Raw genomic sequence first — 20,403 nt, 5'->3', positions numbered from 1 at the left:
TTCAAGAATTATACTTAAAGAGATCTTAGAGAACTAATCGTATAGTTTCATATAGCTTTGTCTGACTCTTTTCAATTTGAATCTCTCATCCTACGTAAAGCGAAAAAAAAAAAAAAAAAAAGATATGAATAAGAAAACGTGCGATAAGATTCACGCAAAATCCGAGAAAATGGAGAAGATCGGATTTTCTATCTTCTTTAGCGGATTTCCCAAGGATCTCGTAAAGGATTTATCTCCCGAATCAGAGAAGGAAGCGGCCGGTGACAAATCGAATGGATTCCTGTGATAAGAACGTACGGGAACGTCCATATGCGAAATTTTGTATAAAGAATCATTTATTATTTCGATATCTTTATAAATCGATAAGATCGATATCGACTTTAAATCGAATAGAAAATATTAATATTAGAGTTTGTTTCAATTTAATTAAAGTTAACCAATTTAAACTTATATTGAACAATATACACCCGTCTTAATAAAGCAACATATTTAAATGCATACAACAATGTTCGGTGAAATTTTCCAAACAACAATATAAAATAAAATAGACTTTTCTGTTTTCATTTAAAATTTAGGAAAATTTTCGAATAGATACGGTTATTGTGAATGAAACACATGCATTGTTTGTGTCGTGAAGTGAGAGAGAGAGAGAGAGAGAGAGGAATCGTTTTGTCTAGAATAAAAGCAAGAACGTTATCCGAACTGAAACTAATTAATAGTTGTACAATTTAATGTCTTTCGATCCTTTATTCTCCTGCAACCTTTCCATAACTCTTCAACGATATATAGATAGATGAAATAGTAATGTTTCTCTACCATACGTTTCACTACTCTACACACTGTGATTACGATGCCATTGAATGAGAAACTCTCATCGGTTTGAATACATTTAGTTAAACTGTTGGAATGAAAAGCGGCATACAGGTCTTCCTCATTTCGAACTCGAAAACATTTTGACGCAATTAATTCCTGTGCTTTTAAAAAAAGCAAAAACTGAGAACTCATTCCTAGAAATTACATGTTTAGTTAAAGCAATTACTCATTTGAAGTCTTTTTAATAAATATCAAACATTGATGATGAGTCATATGAATTTGTATTAACGTAATGTAATTAATGTATGATTATAAAATATTTAATTACGATATATTATATATTATCAATATATTTATATTTGTTTGTTCAATATTTGGTAGAGAGCAAAGTTTGCTGATATTTTGTTGAAAGGTAAAAGGAAAGAATTGGAAAGAGAGACGAGTCACTTTAGGTGGCCACCCAAGAAATAGGAGTGGTCGGAACAGTAGCTTCTTAGCTGGACACGATCCTCTTCATCTGTCAGCTTAACTACCTTTCATGTTTCATCTCCTTACATACGATATAAATATGCTCTCCTGTCGCAAATGATGCCATATTATAAAACGAAAATAGAAGAGAAAGGATTCTCCTTCCGCATTGCTGAATATTGTTGATATCCAAAGTGGTCCTTTTTCTGTCTCATACGTAATAAAAGTAAAACGAGATGGACTCTGGACAAGCCACTTTTGGATTGGAGGATCAGCATAATGAGATAAGTATACGGATATCCTTGTTAAAGTACTGCTTTCTCGAAAAAGCTTGAATTAATACAACTTTTCATACAAAATTCTTTATTCAACAAAAAAAGACAAATTGATTAAATATTCTAACATTTTTTTTTTTTTCAAATGAAACTAAGTACGTTTTGTCAGAGACAGAATTTTGATACAAATATAAATGCTTTTTCTCGCCTTCGACTATTTTCTCATTTTTTATCCTAATGGAATTCAAGTGGAAGACAACAGGGACCCGGTGTATCACGTAAATCAATTTAAACGTCAGTTCCTTTTTTGATATGTGGTTGGTTTGTTCGTAAAATTAAGATAAAAAAAGTTAGATAAATAGACAATAGCTATATTTTTCTATATACAGGATGTATCTGATCGAGAGGTTGTTGACTCTTTGTAAAAAAATAAATCGAATATAAAGAGTAATATATATATATATATATTTTTTTTTTCGTTACTTTTAGGTCGTGCGTTATCAACAAAATTCTATTTACAAATTCTTTAAAAGCACGCATACGTCGAAACATCTCTTCAAAAACTTATCAAATATAAATGTTTTCTTTTGTTTACATTTTCGTATTCATTTGATTCTGTAACGTTTACGTTTTACCTTCAACCATCCGACTTGTTTCTCTTTTATTTAACATAGTCTATCTCTGACGACCGAGCTGTGACAACATAGCAACGCGATAATAGTTAAATATTATAATCAACGATTTGGAAATCGTTCTCATCCAGATAGAAAGTTAATACGGTAGACAAAGCAAAGATTGACTGCGGTTTTTTCCATTATCATAAATCTGAAGTTAAATCACTTTAAATTCACCAGTTTCCAACCGGATTATCTCGAAAACTGAACCTCAAATAAAAAAATGTTATTCCTGTTTTAACTTACTTTTATATATATAAAATCTATCTCATACCTGTTATACTATCTGACATGTTACGAACATTCAAAAAGGAAAGAATTTATTTACTCATACAGTAAAATATTTCTTATCAAGGTGAAAATTTGCAGTTAATTAGTAATAACAAACTAGTAAATATCTTCCAAATTCTATAGTACATCAAATAATCGAAAGACTTAATCCTGAATTCGTTCGTTTCGAAATGTCGAATACATGCAGATACATTTGAAAAGCAATAATCAAGAATCTCGATAAGATATTAAGTTCCGTTTTAATATCTACCTTTAGATAATATTATGAAATTCACAAGCGGCGGATGCTAGCAATCCTATTGCGATAATAATATCTTCGATATTCTACCATGTTTCTTCTTACCTAGGTATTACATTCCACTTACGTACAGTAGTACCACTCTAGGACACATAATGACACTTTATTACTGTGGCTCCGTGTGAGCAACGTGCTTAGTCCTTTACTTCAGAACATTCCGCTCTGGTGTAAAATTCATAGGATCCCCTATGGTATAAGAAACGAAATCTTTTGGATAAAATTTACACCTTTTACATTACCTACGGATAACAAGATGGTGTAAATGATCAATTGAAAATCTCATTAGAAGTGGAGTAAAATGGAACTCATTCAAAAAAAAAAAAAAAGTCATCCATATTTATTCTTTTATTTATTTTTCCATTGACTCTTTATGTTAATGACTTAAAGAAAAAGAAAATAAGTTGAACAATTTATTGGAATACATGGATATTTTTATTGAAACATTTTTAATTTGCAAGGAAACCTTAGGTGTGTCGTTTACACCATTTTAAACGATACACCATTCCCGATTTCTTCTTCCAAAAGAACTGTACATTTTCCCACAGGATAGTGCGAGCTATAGAGAGAGCCAATGGCCAACATTGCCTTTTCATCTTCGCAATACGTTTCACTAAAAACATATTTTCACTCGCACGTTTTAACATCAATATAGAATAGTTTTTCGGTTGGATAAATACACGATAGTATTATATGTTCTAACTGTAGCTAGCTATCGTAAAATACAAAACTTTCTATCAGAGTGACCTGATAAATATAATATATTGAACAAAAAGAATCACATGTCACGTAAAAACCACATTTGATCGTGCCAAAGAGAAAGTTCATAATATGATTACTAACTTGACAAAGTTCTTAAATGAATACCTTCTACCTATATTATTATATATATATATAGATATAGTACTACATAGTGCGATATAAATTTCTAATATCATCGTGCGGCAAAAAAAAACTTCGTTAAAGTATAAATAAAATATTAAAAAATCTTTTCTCAAGAAACATCGACCATGTAATAAATGCATACATACATACGTACATATATACACACACATAAGTGTAGAAAGAATTAATAAACTCGCTGTATATTCGTTTCATTGAAAGACGAAAATACGAAGAAATAAGAGCTCTAACGAAGAGTCGTCCCGTGTGAATTCTTAATTAACGTTGAATGAGCGTACAGAGTGATGTATGATAAAGTAAAAAAAAAAAAGAAAAAAACACACAGAAAGAGAATGCAATTTTCGTTCTTTTCGAAGAAAATATCTTAATTAGGATAGACGATTTACTTTTGATAAATAACGTCACATATATATTCTGCCCTTTTTTTTCTTATCTGTTCTTTGTTTTCTTTTGTGTTTTCTTCTTTTTTTATTTTATTTCTTCAATTTCTATATATTTTTTACCAAAATGAAAAATACATAGTTCGAGGAAGGGACGATTATATTGCACTCGCGGGAGCTTGCCAAAGACTTTTGGGCGTAGCTATTTTCGCAGCTCCTCGAAACGCTCTAAGGTTCTATCGGTTTCAGTCCAGTGGGAAACTTGAAACTCCTCTTTTAGCCCTTCTCCGTTCCCCTTTTTCTCTCTTCTTACCTTACTTTCTCTCTCTCTCTCTCTCTCTCTCTTTCTTACTCTTCCTGGCACGAATATCGCTGAAAGGAAGAAACATCGTTGAAACTAACTTCTTTCGTATCAGCGCTAGATTCGGAAGCAACTTTTGAGCAGCCCAGAGCTTTCGGCTTGTATTGGTTTTACGTGATTTCAAATTTTCTTACAGTCAACGATAGAAGAAAAACGAAAGAGGCTTCGAAGATTTTCTTGGTCGAAAGAATCAATACGTTTTCGATGAGAGAACAAACGTTTTGAAACTTTGTTTTTGTAAAAAGTTATTATGATAGCGAAGTAAAAGTATGTTAGTGACATTTTAATTCGATTTAAACTTCATTCCGAAACAAATTTGCGCTATAGGGTAAAGTGCGCGAAAAAAAATTGATATTAGTTATGGAATATTGAGATTCATAAAATGATAATAAAATTTTTTGTCGTAGAAAGAAATAATGTTAAATGTAGGATGAAATAAAGTAAAAAATTAATCAAACATAAATTATAATTAAATAATTTCATTAAAAAATATTTATATATACCTAAAACAATTGGAACATTATGAATATTGATAAAATCGATTTACACTAATATCATAAATTGATGTTTTTCACATCGATCACTAATATGAAATTTGAAATCGTCATAAATGCTTAGCTTTCTATCCTTAGTTCTTGAAATTTCTCTATCTTTCTCGTAGCGCTTATTGATTCGTCGAATCCTCAATGTTCCTTCCTTTTCGCAAATAACATCGATTGAGTCTTGTCGAGTTGAGAGGAAAACGGAGAACGAATAAAATCCAGCGATTTAAATGCCGTCGGTGATTTCGAAGCTTTGAGTGGGGACTTATGCTTCCTCGTCTCGATAAAGATTGAATATGATTGAGTTTCGTGACTACGTCAAGTGTTTAGAGAGTACGACGTCACGTTTACCAGCATACCCGTGTTACTTTATTCCTAGATTGAAAAGATTGAAAAAAAATTTACCGTGACTTTTTTTAATCTCTTTTTTTTTTTTTTTTTTTAATTTTATTTCTATCAATAGACATTGATCCCTCGAAGGGACGAGATAAAAGTTACAATTTTTCTTATATGATCTAGTTGTCAGTATATATCAAATGACATTAACCTTTTTTTTTTTTTTTTCATAAACATGAACATTTTATTAGCAGATGCTTTTAAACCGCATGCCAGTTAATTGCATTATTTTTCATATTAAAATAGTTATTAGGGGGAAACTTGATAAGGTAGAAGGCAATTCTTCCGTAATTTGAGAGGCACAAGCTAGAGAAAATTCTTAGACAAGGTTCCTTAGCTTTGTAAGACATGCTACGTCAAAGATACATCGTCAACATCATCGTGTTCACGTTCAAGAAGGAAAGAAACTCTACTCTTGCATTTAATTGTCCTCTTTGTAACTTAAATGACGCGACAAAGACTGCAACACGAAGGTTGTACAAGTGGCTACAAGAGAAGAGATCAATCGCTTTATCGCTCGTAAGAAGCTTTACATAGTTTAAGGTATCCGTTCGTTGCAAATGAACTATAGTTGAGAAAGAAAAGCGTCACTTCAAGATAATACAAGAGGGATAAAGACAAAAATGGAAGTATTTTCGAGCTATTAAGTAACATTGCGGCGTTCCATCCGGGAAATTCGAGATGCTTCTTCCGTCGCGAAAAGGGCCCTCAAACGGAGGAGTCCCTATCCCTTCCGTATCTTCTTAAGTTCTTTTCCTTTTCGTGGTTGTCTTAACCATTTCCTCTACGTTCCTTGCGCTTCATCAAACTTTTCAAAGGATTCACAGATATTTCCTTGAATTGTATATACAGTATTACTGTGTAACTACGACGACACAGGAAATTTGTGGTTAAACTATTTTAACAGGTGTCTCATTTTAAATCCTATAATCAAATATATTCGATCCTGTTAATTATATTATTATTAATTTAATAAATGTTTTCATATAACAAATATCAGAATATAACTTTGTCGCAAATATCGTTTTTACAATATTCATTTTTTTTTACAAAATTTTAATTGATATTTTCAATTTGGTACAGTTGTAAAAAATATCAATGCAAAAGTAAACGAACAATCACCTTTTACTGATGGAATAGGATCGGAAATATTCGACCATATCGTTTTAAATTTGGCACACGATATATCGTCTATCAATATTGTTGTTGTTTTTTTTTTTTCAAATCTAGTACGATTGGGTGAAAATGTAGATAGCTAATATAATAATAATAATAATAAAATAAAAAAAAGTCAGTCCCCCAAACGTGGGGAAACTTTTCGTATTCTTTCTTTACAATTTTTATTTTATTGCTTAAATTTGGAATCATAAAACGATATAGACTTTTCAATTTCTTGAAAGAAATGAAAAAAAAAAAAAAAATAAGAAAACAACCTAGAAATGAATTTCGATGAGAAAGAATTGAAAAGCAACATAGAACGAAAAAAAAAATGAATCCCCTGCTTCACCCAAAAAAAAAAAGTAAAAAACACAAAAATGAAAGTCGTAACTTTGAAAATTACGGAAGGTAAGCAATTGCGCTTTTCCATTGGAGAGGAGGAAACATCGATCGTTTTCTACTCTTCGTTTCCGGCCACGCGGGACCAGTCGTTATTCGGACAAAGGATAAAAGCCCTGAAAAAAAAAGAAAGGAAAAAAAAACGAGTTCTACGACTCTTTCATTTACCTTCAACAAACGTGCTACCGAATGGGCACGAAGCTTTTATGAGGTGATATCGAGTCACGCCAAGAAAAAATTGTTAACGAATGTATTTCGTGAGTCCGTGCTACACCTACTCGCGTTTTAAGTATCGTTCGAGCTTGTGAAATGATAGTTAAGTCCTCTACCCTCTTTTCGAGCTTGATTACGAGTCTAAAAACTACTTAAACAAGGATCGTGTAAAGTCGATTGTTACTTTGGCAACAATTTCGAGATCATTTCGACGATGCTAAAAACGAAATGTACCTTTAAACCTACGAAATAAATATTAACGTTTAATATATTATATATTTTTATTTTATAATACAATTTAATTATATTTAGAAATAGTTTTGATCAAAATTGACTTTGAGGAAGCAGCAGCTGTTAGTGGAAAGCTCGAACAAAGGGCCTTTAGAGAGAGCTTACCTTTCATAAGACAATCAACCAAAATTGGTAGCCATATACTAAGACATTTATGGATGCTTTACGATACGACCATCAAACAACCATATCCGGGTTTGGCCTGGTTAGAAACCGCGCCTATCTTACGACATTTCCACGATGAAATTAGGCGAAACGGATGGTGCATTTAATCGTGATAGAACAGATCTCATAAATGATTGATGCAAAATGGTATAGAAACATTAGTTACGAATTAATTGTATTTAAAAAAAAAGAAGTAATTAACAAGAATATTTCTATATTATCTTCCTTTGATAAAATTTCGAATAATATAATATGAATTTATGTATAATCACATAATTATTCTTCGTTAAAGTCGACGAACTTTCTTCATATATATCCGCATGAAAAATTCTATCTCCAACTTCCGCAGGACTCATACGCAAACCATTTAAGGGCAGAGTACGGTATAGCGCTAGAAGTTTTATAAGCGAGTCTCGTTTCAAGGATTATCATGCTTATTATAATTCCTGAGGAACAGGAAACGACTACTCTAGGATAGTCGACATCGAAAATGCACTCGATCCTACCTTACGATCTTCATTCGTTTTCCTACTAGGCGTTAATTAATCGAAATGCTTGACTCCCTTCTCTCTATTTATCTTTTTCTTTTTTCTTTATTTACATTAAAGTATCGACTATTTAGTTCTTTTTTCACGAGACAGGTTGGCGGTACGTTTCAAATTCATACCCTGTAATAAACTGAACCAAATGGTACGCCGGTAGTAGTAATAGTAGTAGTAGTAGCAAGGCAAACGCAAAAAGCGATATCGAAGTGACTACGAAGGGTAAAGTCAGGGAAGACTATCTTGAAAAGGCAAAAACGGATTGGAAGACACACGGAACAGCGTGCACGATGTGTTAACACCGGGAATGTGGTCCAATTTTTACGCTATCACGCTCGCTTGGCAACTCGCCATACGTGAACGTCATTTCATATCGGGCCTCTTTCTCCTCTTTTCTTAGTTTGCTCATCGGCCATCTTCCTCGCAAAGTGAAAATCTCTCTCTCTTTCTCTTTCTCTTTCTCTTCTAAATGCCACCGGCAACAACCTTCGGTCTGCCAGTTACACTGTTAGGGAGCATAAAAGAAAAGAAAAGGAATGGAAAGGGAAAAGCTCTCATGTTATCGAACTTTCTATGAGACTTTTCTATTTTTTTTTTTTTTTTTTTTTATTTGTTTTGTACATTACGACATACCCTTATATAAGGAAAGACTAACTCTTTTTTCAATGATATATTTTATAAAACGTATAAGAGTAAAATTGTAAAAGCTTTGTTTAATTTTTGTAGAAAAAAAAAACAAAAATTGTGAAGTAATCGTTTAGAATAAATTTCGGATATTTGTACATTTTAATAAATTATTTTCACTGATGTTTGACTTTATTTATGTTTCAGGAAATATAAGGACAAAAGCGGTACTTGATATCGAGACCAAAAACGGATATTGGTTGACGATTTATGCGCAGGATCATGGAGTCGTACCTTTGAGTTCAAGTTTAGAGGTAATTTTCGTATTTGATTATTTTCGTTCAATAATCAGAATGTAGGTAAATATATTTTGACTATTTCACATGATTATTATTAATCGTAAGTAATTCAAATATTTCGCAATATCTGTTGAACATTGTAACAACGTGGGCTTGTTTGCGTCATAGTTTAAAATACAAGTATAAAAAAATAAAATTCCAACGTAGTATTTTATTCAAAGGACATGGATATTTGTATCTGCCACGTATGAAAAAAAAAAAAAATGTCAACTGTGACACTGTAAGCTAGGAAACGATCAAAGGATTGAACATTCGCTATTCGAATGTAAAAGGAAAGTTTAGATTCATGTTTGTAAAAGCACAAAAATAGGGAAAAGAGGCCGTATAAAAGAGAACATTTTTGTTCTATTTATTTCTTCTTTCTATTCTTTTCTAGTTTTTTGGATCTTTTTTTTTTTTTTTTTTTTTTTTTAACAAAAGATTTGAAACCTCGCGTGTTCGTTGTTCAACAGTTGTTTCTGCCGCTTATTTTCTTTTCTTGTTTTTATTTTTTTTTTTTTTCACGTTCAGGTTTACGTCGAAGTACTGGACGAAAACGACAATACACCGCTGACCGAGCTCCCCGTTTACTATCCTTCCGTGCCAGAAAATTCTCCAGCTGGTGTTAGCGTACTGCAGATTCGAGCTTTCGATCGTGACGCCTCGCCCCAACAATTCACTTTTTCCATCAGCAGCGGCAATCCAGAGGGTTATTTTCTCATCAACTCCAGCACTGGTAAGTTTTAGCGAGTGTGTTCGTTCACGTAGCCAAGCAATCGTCCAGGTAATACTATTAACGACTACCAAAATAGTTTCCTTTACTATACTATACTAACTCTATTATCTTGACTTACTAAACGAAAATATTAACGACGAACTTTCCTACTGTTGTAATGCAACGTAATCGATCGATAATCCGTTCTTTTTACCTCTTTAGTAATTTTATATTTTATTATTTGGATTAAAATATTTAAAAAAAAAAAAAAATACAATTGGAAGAAATACTTTCATCAATAAAAAAAAAAATCACACACGGTAGAAGTGAAATCTTCAAAGAAAACTAAGCTTCGAGACGTGAATATATCGAAACAATTGAATTGTAATACAGCGCCATCTATTGAAAGAACCTTACAAAACCTAGATAACCTCTAAATAAAAATCTATTAATTAGTAATAAAAAATAATAATAATAATAAAAAAAAATCGCGATAAAAATTGTGCTATGTGCTGCTAAGTTGGAAAATATCACGTGAAATTAAATAAATTTCATTAAGTTGAGTAGTTTCGGAATTATTAGTGGATAAACATATTGTGACAATGAATTTTTATATATAGAATTTTATTAATTAAATTATTAATTAATATATAGAATTAAATTATAATATATATTGAATTTTATTCATTAATTAATTATTTTTGTTTCATCGATTTCACGTTCTTCCGTTTCACGATTTTCAAATCACCCCGATACTAAAGAAGTTTTCATTTCAAAAAAATACAAACAAAATTGGTATGCATCGACTCTACTGTAACATTTGTTAGTAAAAGTCAATATCCCTTTTCTTTTCATATCTCGATGTAAATTATCTATCATAGCTTGTTGCTTATATAGCGAGAAAATATTTGCTTCCACGTGTAACATCGTCCTCGTTATCGAATTTACTCGCCTCGAGAATATTGAATTGCGCGTTGGAATATGATCGGGTTTGTTGTTAAGTTAAACTCGGTGAACGAACGGACAGAAGAGAATGTTTTACCTACCTTCGTACTTTTTCTATTCTATTTCAAGCGAACCGGGTGTAACATTTTGCACCGACGAATGGCCGTAGTTAGAATGAAACCTTTACTTCAAATCGTATTTACAAAAGTTTATTACACTTCGTTTTAAAGTATTCGTAATTCGTGAGATAATAATTGTTACCAAAAGGTATGCATTTTTTTCTCTTAATAACACGGTATATTATATCAAATATAACGTGTAAGAAAAAGTACAATTGAATATAGAAAATATTATACTAATTAAATTCATAGTAATAATTACTCTAGTAGCTTTGTAATAAATAAAAGATAATTTTGATATTTAATTTTACATTAAACAAATATTGTATTGTGAAACTTGACACAATGTAATAATTATTTACGGTGAAAACAATTCATTGTATATTACCTATCAACTTTATGAAAAATACGAATCCATATGAAATGTTTCAAATGAATTAACATGAATTACTGATACTATTTCAGTTTGTAGGAGAGTATAAATAATATTCTGACGTAAAATGCTTTAAAACGGTATTGATTGCAGATTAAAATTATACCACTTTGTTAAATAATTTATTAACATAGGTAATACATAATATACGATATACTTTATATATATATATATTTCTATACGCGTTATTTCGTTGCTTCTCAATCATACATGTAAGAATTAACCAAAATAATTAATATCATACTTTTAATAAGAGAATGTTATCAATTCATATAATTCCCCTTTGTCTCAAGTTTTACATCAATTAATTAAATTAATCTAAAAATTCCTATTAACAATATCAATATTTTCTAGATAAATATTGACATTTATTAAAATTAATCTAAATTCAAACAGAGATATATTCTTGAAACTTCAAATCCCTGGTATATTTATAAATATATATATATATAAATATTTCTGAGCAAGCAAGGATTGGAAAAAAAGGAGAAAGATATAGGAAAGAAGGTAGGAAAGATTCAGGGATAAAAACGGAAAGCAATTATTTAAATGTGCTCTGCGGAACAGTCCAACCCTCCTTTTCTTTCCTTTTTTTTTATATATATTTTCTTCTTTCTTCCTCTCTCTCCCTCTCTCTCTCGTTTTTTTTCTTCTCACGTTAGCAACTACCAGCGTCATCAGCGATGCCACCCCCTGCTTTTTTTACTTTCGATTCGTTTCGTGAAATGCCGGAGGGCATTATCGATACGAAACAAACGTCGATGAGTCCATCTCGAACGATACTATAGACGGAAACGAAAAGAACTGTCGACGACGCGCTACTACCGTAGATTTCTTCTCTTTTTACACTGTCAGCGAGAAAATCTCACGAGGTTGTCGATATCGTCGGCTCTCGTCGATGGATTTAAATGGACTCTCTTCCTCTCTACCCCTCTATATATATATATATATATATATATATATATATATATATATATATATATATATATAGATATATATATCTTTCTCACTCTTTTTGTCTTGTTCTTTTGCTTTTTCTCTCGCTCGTTCGCTCACAACGAAAAATCGAGTTATTACGGTTATCAGAAACTTTCCCGCTGTTCTTTCTTTCATTTCCCCTTTCCATTCTTTTCATACTTACTGAAAATAGCTATGAAAAATTTCCAAGTCAGCGCGATTTCCGACAAGCGGAAGGAAGGAAGGAAGGAAGGAAGGAAGGAAATAGCGTTGACCGCACACACTCGTTCAACCGTGTGAACAATTTTTTTGTCAATAGATCGGTATGATGCTTGACTTTCGACTTCGAACCTTAGAAGCAACTTGTGAACTCGTTTTTGACATCGTTCAAATGTTTCAAATGGAAATCATATTTCACTTTTTGGGAATTAAGAATTGATGTTAAATTTGTCTGTTATAAAAGATCGACTATTAAATTAAATCAAAACGTGTCCTTTTATTTCTTTTCATATCATATATTGTGTTATTAAACTACGATAGATGAAAAAAAAAAAACTATCGTTTAATCTTACAAAGGACCACGATTATCGATAATATAATGCTATCGTTCGACAATATGGAAATATTCAACTAAATTCAAGATCTTTATATACTTGTACTGTATTACATATTATATTATCAAATATAAGTACAAACCACTTTAGAAAATTGTCATTCAATCTATGTGGATAGTAATTAATAATAATTCAAGTGTTCTGATTAAACGTATTATTAATCTTAAATTCAATATTATTCTAACATTTCATCAATTTGATATCCATGATATTATCAATGACAATACACAGATTAGAAATTAGAAATAAAATGAAAATTTCGTCGGTTTTAGGAACGATCCAATGTAAATGTTGGGACGACATTAGGAAACGTTCACGTACCTTTGAAATCATAATCAGTTATAGTATAACGTTATCTGTAAGGGAAAATACGAAATCGTTAACCCAAATAGAATGGTACATTCTATTGGGCAGCAGTCGACGTTGATATCGTCGTTTCAAAGTTGGCTCGTAGCAGTTTCGTTCCAAAATTCTCCCATACCGCGAAACTATTCACGAATGTAATGGGTAACCGTGCTTTTGCAGTTATGGGATCGCTTCGCGTTAGACAGAGAACAGGCTTCCTTCTAATTTGATTAGTGTTAAATATCAAATCTATTTTCCTTATAAACTCTAAACGGGAAACCATACAAAATTGTTCTAGAGAAAAATAAAAGATAACAAATAAAATTAGAGAGAAATCAAATGAGCAAAAGAAACAAACCCTATACTTACTTGGTAAAAGGTACTGTTTTCAAAGGGCTTCGTTAAAGAGTTAATATTTCTAATTTACTGAGCTTCTTGTTTTTACATGTTTTCTGTAATGTCTGTTTGTATTGTAAGTATTTTATATGCTTCAATGAAAACTTGTTTATAACTTATATTGTAATTTTATCATATTCGAGAATAATTTCTTTAATGATTAAAATTTTCAAAAAAAAAAAAAAACTATATACGTGCTTTACGTTTTAGAATTATTTTCAGAAAATGGTAAATCATGTACTTTGTAAATCTCTACATCGGACGTTAGTAAGCTGATTAAAATCTCTTATATATTCGCGTAAATTTTTTAATAAAAATATAAATACCTACTTATAAACCCACATATGGATTTATTTCCTTGTTTAATTAAATACGTCAAAATATTTTTCTACTGGGGTTATTTTTATCGGCAAGTTTGCATTGAATTTTTGTTTTTTTATTTTTTTTTTTTTTTTTTTTTTTTTTTTTATAGAAAATTCATATACTCTGGAAAAAGCAAAATGAAAAACGTTTAGACGAAAAAAAAAAGAAAAATTAAAACGAGCGACAAAAAGAGAAAACGATGAAGAAGAAAGGGGGGAAACGAGGGGAAAGTGAGATTCTATCGATTTTCGAATTTTCGTTGAACGAGTTTCCCAACGAAGCGCTCGGTGAGGATGAAAGAGATTTGTGACGCGTAAAATAAAATACGGCTATAGAGGTGTGGGTAGTGGTACTACTGTTGGTAGCAATAGAAAGAGAAGAACGAGCGAGAGAAGTATCGAGTAAAAGAGAAGATAAAGAATTGACGCTTGGTCCCAATCGACGTTTTTGCAAAATCTCAAGGCTATAATTTTATACCAGGACGCGCCCCGATGAATCGATCTTTGTCTCGTTTAATATAGAAGGGAGGGGCGGGGAGGGGGGGGGAGGTTCCCCTTCCATTTAAACACAAATCAGAATCAAATGATAATATTCATCTACGTTTTATTAATCCCTTTTTACATCCATTAACCTGACTCGCTCAAATTAGAAACCTTTTTTTCCAATGCCATTAATTCGTAATACAATTTTACGAGTTTCGGTGTTTATAAACATTTTTATTTTCTTTTCAAAATATCGAGCAAATATTTAACATGAATAAACAATTAAATAGAACAAATATCAACGATAGGAATAAGACAAAAAACTTATTACAGATGAGTTAGATAAAGAAAACAAATCTGACCGTACCATAGGTCGTTGAACTCGATTAACGTTGCGTGATTGTATTATACTAAACTTTGCCAGAGTATCGTGAACTATTATAATAATGTTCACGATCGATACAAAATATATTATTAATAATACGAATTTGATTGAAGTACCATGATTGATATAATATCATTGGAATATTAATTGGATCATTAATCCTATGCGTTTATCTACGTGGAAAGTTCGTCGAATCTATGTAAATTCAATCTTAGGTTTGTCTAATCGTATCGCTGTTTTTTCAGGTCTGATCACAACGAGTGGTAGAAAATTGGATCGAGAGAATCAAGCGGAGCACGTTTTGGAGGTATGAAATAACGATCCTTTAACATTACTGTATATATTCACGATAGAAATAAGTTTTTTCTTTTGTTTTGTTTTTTTTTTTTCATAGAAACGGAACACAAATTTTTCAATTTTTCTAAATGAATTATTAAAAGATATGTTAGAGGAACTTGTGATACTTGAATAATAGATACGAATTATCTTAGTAGTAGTAAGTTGAAGGATAATCGCTTGATTACGCAAAGCCACGAATACCATTCTCCAAGGTATCCTACTTCAATTGATTCAAATTAACATAAGTTTTAATTTATCCGAATTCATTTGTGATACCCATTTCCTTCCCGTAGCATCTTAGCACAACCTTAGAAGGATCTAGACAAGACTCGAAAGAGGGATTAGAGGTATTTAACTCTAGTAAGATAGGTTTGGTGAAATAATTGTACCTTAAGTATAATTATATATATAGATATATACGTTGGTGTACACGTACCAACGTAATTAGCACTTTGCCGATTGATGCTTAAGGAAGGAAGAGGTGTATAGGAGTGGTGTACCAGAAAGAAAAGGTAAAAGAAAAAAAAAAGAGAGAGAGAAATGAAAGGAGTTTAAAGAGTTGATTCAGTTGTTCGGTGAAGTGAAATACAGGATATAGAAAATTGTACCTATATCGAGTTTCCCAGATAAAGAGAGAGAGAAAGAGAGAAAGAGAAAGAAAATTTCTATTCGAAATTACTCAGTGCTTAGTAACGCTAGGATAATTATATCAACAAAAGCAACCTTTTCGTTGCACCCAACAAAACAACATATTATTCCCCTGTCTTTCTCTTACATCATTATAAGTTAACATATTAATAATATTGTTGTTTTTGTATTGTTTCAAATTATCTCTATTTAAAGGTTCTCGCGTTAAATATTATACTAACATATAAATGTGACATAAATATCACATTGATGATAACAAATATAGTACTTCGAATTTTCATTTTCACTTTATTCATAGTTTTGTTTGGAAATGTTGCACCGATAAGTATTTATTCGCAATATCAATTATCGTTAAAGAGTGAATACCTGATATGAAATACTTATAATTATAAATTTTCATAAAAAAAAGTAATTTGTCCATGAAACTAAATGGAAATGCATGTTCCTCGGGTACGATATTCATACGTGAAAATAATCACAATTGATTGAAACGATCCAATTATAAAAGATAAACAAAAATTTAAGTAGAGAATAAAAATAAATAAAAACTAAATCTAATTATATATCGATATTAATATTGATCAAAAAAAAATATATATATTATTTAAATTATATGAAAGATAATGTTTTTTTTTATTTTTGTCCAAATGAAACTAAACTTAAAAGTTCTTTCTTTAAATCAGTTCTTCGATCGAAACAAGAAAAAAAAAAAAGAAAAGAAAGAAGATAAAGAAAGAAGATCGAAGAGAAAAAGTTTTCCCTGAAAAGAAAGCGGATGTTCTTCGCGACAGAATCCAAACACTTAACATCGTCGAAGCCGTTCGGACAAATCGAATTTCCTAACAGTGTGCTAACGCTAACAGGTAGATAGGCAGATCGCTAATGCATTCTTTTTTCTCTCCTTCTTATCTTCCTTTTTCTCTCTTTGTCGCACTCTCACTGTTACAGTCTCTTTCTGTCTTTCTATCTCTTCTTACTCTTTGAAGAAGATTTTCTTTCCCACCATTTACGTCCACACCTCCCCGTTGATATTGTCAGACTGGAAATGAGGAAGAAAATCGTATCCTCTTGGAGATTGAAAAGTAAAATGAGGTGAATCTCCTGACTCGAAAGTGAGAGGAACTAGCTAGCTAGCTAGCTAGCTTTGAAGAGAGGAGGCATTTTGAGATCGGACGAAAACGACGAAGTACCAAAAAAGAGGGTGGAGGAGAGAGAAGTAAGTGCGAAGGAAACCCAAGTACCGGACGGCAAAAGCTCAAGAGTAAAAGAGAATGATAAGAAGAAAGAGAATTGAGAAACACAACGAGTCAAGAGAGTCTTCTGATGCTCACTCTTTCTATCTTCATTTCTTCCTTTTTTCTCTCTCTCTCTCTAGGGACTGCCATTCAAGACACGAAGCTTACTTTTACTTGTTGTATCGAGATTAAGGATTGAGAGAAAATTTCTCTTTCCCTTTCTCTTTCTCTCTTTATCTGTTTTCGTTGTCTAAATACATTACCATGTTCCATTTAAATGGATTCACAAAAAAAATAGAACGAAGTGATTTTGTAAGAATTTAACGCCAATAATAGGGTCATTTTCTTAATAATTACGCTTTTAAACGTTACAAGTATATATAATAAAGTCAATAGTCTCTTTGTATACTTTTATTAAAGCCTAGGAAAAAAGGTTTAATTGAAATAGTTTACTCTATTATTTTTTTTTTTTTTTTATCTTTCGATAAAACGTTTCTCTCTATCTCCTTTAAAAGGGAAACATTTAACTTAAAGTAAACAAAAGAAATGCTTTCCATTTGTATTCTTACATCCGTTTCAAATTCAGTAGCAAAGCATCGATTGTGGAAAGAATTTATTAAACAACCGTTTGTTTATTCTTGGTAAATAACAAGAGAGAGCACACACCATGGTGCTGGCACAGTTGTTCACTTCCGTAAGACGAAGACTACTTTCTCGAGACTTCCTACGATCGATTGCGAGTGTAATTGAATTCGATCGTGTAGAACGAGCAACGAGTGGCCTTTTGGAATACATCGTAGTTTGTTCTTCCATGTAACGAAGATTTATCGATTCGCTTAATCTCGAATAGAATAGACTTACGTTGAATGAAGGTACGGATTATTTATTTTTTTTTGTTTTTTTGTTTCGAAGTGAAAACTTCTTTAGAATGAAAAAAAAATGTATGAAAATCCATGGTAACGAAACGATGAAACGATTACGGTACTAAAAAGAGATAAACATATACAAACATAAGGAACTAAGTCGTTTGTATAATTAATCATTATACAAACATCTAGTAATAAATTAAACATTTTGACGTAAGAAATAAACAACCGATGGTCAACAAATTCGCTTATTTGACGTAATTTGTAGACTCGATAATTAGTAGAGCAAGCTATAAATAAGTTTCTTTTGGCAAGGTACACATGATGCGGTCCTTTCTACCTATCCTTTCGTTTCTCTCTCTTTCTCTCTCTCTCTCTCTATCTTCTCAGAATTCTCAAAGTTACTGGGTACACACCACGAGTTTTACTCTCTCACATTTCACCTTGATGGTGAAACTTGACGACGACTAGGCAGTGGTGAAGGTCCTTGTTTGAAATCAACTTCAACATCATCACATGCATTATCTATCGCTTGAGGAAACTCAAATTCAAGTTGAAGAAGTAAACTTGTCTAGTCTTTCTTTAGTCGTTTTTTATTTTTTTATTTTTTTTTTGTATCACACCGCATTCTTGTCGTAATATTTGAACTATATTAAGTTGATATTAATTATCGTAAACAAATTTGACAATCTTCCCAAGTATTTAGAAATTCTCTAAGTTGTTCTATTATGTTAGGAGAAGTTAGATAATCCCTTAACTTTCATCACAAAAAGTAATAGCTGTTAAAATGATCATGTATTTCTTATCTTTAATTAGACATATTTAATATTATCTTATTAATATGAATATCTTAAAAAAAAAAATACTTTTATTTTGTAAGATAATCAAAATGTTGTTCTGATTTAATTTCAAAATATATTTTGAATAACGAAACATATCGTTTCACTAAGTACAAATGTAATTTTGTAATTTCGAAAGTTGATTTGATAGTAGACGAATGGATGATACCGTTCGTGAAAATTTCTTGTTTGCACAAATTCCACCGACCGTCTCCCAGAATGGACCACGTTGAGCTTTGACGAGAAGTTTCTCGACGACTAATCTAGTTTCCTTCGTATTCCTTCAATTTCGTTGGATGTCATTACATGGATCCATTCCTCCATCCACCATCCAACGGGAACAGTTTTACCTTCGAAAGGAAGAAATCGCTTTAGAATACTCCACTGCAGAATCGCTCGATACGGCTCGTTAACACAACTTATTTATGTTTTTAACCAAGTTTAACGGATACTAAATACGAACCAGATTGCTTTTGCTTGAAATTCTACTATTTGTAATTTTCTCATAACATTACTCATTTTCCAAAACTTTATCTACATAGAGACTATGATAACTATTGCCAACCCAGCTACATCTTGAAATATAGAAAATTATTCTGATACGCTTAATATCCGAGTAAAAGGTAATAAATGAGTAAGTAAATGAAGAATATATGTAAATCTAATGCATTTACAGCTATACTTATTTTGATATCCTGATTTTTATCACATTAAATATGATAACTTAATTTTATATACAGGGTATATACGGACGAGTAGTACAAACTAACCAGAAATAATTAGACATGTAAAAATAAATAGAAATAAAAAGTAAACTTTTTCTTTCATTTACATATATGTAAACTATTAACCATTTAATAATACTTTTAGAACAAAGATAAGAATATTCCCAAGATCATAAGGATTAGAAATTATTCATTATTACAAAACGAAATGGGAATTATATTTAAACATTGAATTCACTGTATTTAATGTATTTCTTTGCTACTGTGCACAATGGCTTTAGTTTCTGTTATTTACTATCTTATACAGTTCGCTATTGTTTGGGGATTAAGCATATTCCTCATAACCGTGATATTAATATCATCTTACTACATACATTGTTTAGATAATATAAACTATCCAAAAAGTATTATAAATATCCGAGTATAATAAGTAAAATACTCCAATGAAACATACGGTGATATTTTTCATTTATTTAGATATCTTACTGAGTAACTTCGATGTAATAACAGTTCTAGTTTAGATCCTACCATCGAAACTATAGCTCATGTATTGAACCTACATATATATTGAACCTATACATACCTATATATATATATATAGCTAAGAGAAATTCGTCGATCATCATAACTCGTTTATCTCCATGCCAATATTCTCCGGATATATCGCGATAGAGGAGGACGGATGCAAGTAGAACTTCCGTCCTTTCGTATATAGACACGCCGAATCGAATTTACTGTGCAAACCATAGCTCGCCTTTTTTCATAACTCCCGTCATGATTTACGAGGTTACGCTCAGATTCCTATATGTAGGTATATATACGTAGACAGCCAGAAATCGCTTTTCCTACATACCGTACTGTATCTCCAA

At 31.3% G+C, this 20,403-nt stretch overlaps 1 protein-coding gene across 1 annotated transcript in view; it reads left to right on the top strand.

Annotated features, from left to right (window-relative positions):
* kug (FAT atypical cadherin kugelei) overlaps nt 1-20,403 on the top strand; it is a 299,204-nt gene that overhangs the window by 250,631 nt on the left and 28,170 nt on the right. Inside the window, exons 4-6 of the mRNA XM_089177782.1 lie at nt 8,998-9,104; nt 9,660-9,864; nt 15,128-15,189. Coding sequence (XP_089033908.1) covers nt 8,998-9,104; nt 9,660-9,864; nt 15,128-15,189 — 374 coding nt within the window. The remainder of the gene's footprint in view (nt 1-8,997; nt 9,105-9,659; nt 9,865-15,127; nt 15,190-20,403) is intronic.

The sequence above is a fragment of the Polistes dominula genome, unplaced genomic scaffold, assembly GCF_049000335.1.
Source record: "Polistes dominula isolate Pdom_NZ unplaced genomic scaffold, Pdom_raw_medaka contig_24, whole genome shotgun sequence".
Classification (NCBI taxonomy): domain Eukaryota; kingdom Metazoa; phylum Arthropoda; class Insecta; order Hymenoptera; family Vespidae; genus Polistes; species Polistes dominula.
The sequence above is the reverse complement of the archived record's forward strand: the minus strand, read 5'-3'. Positions and strand labels throughout refer to the sequence as shown.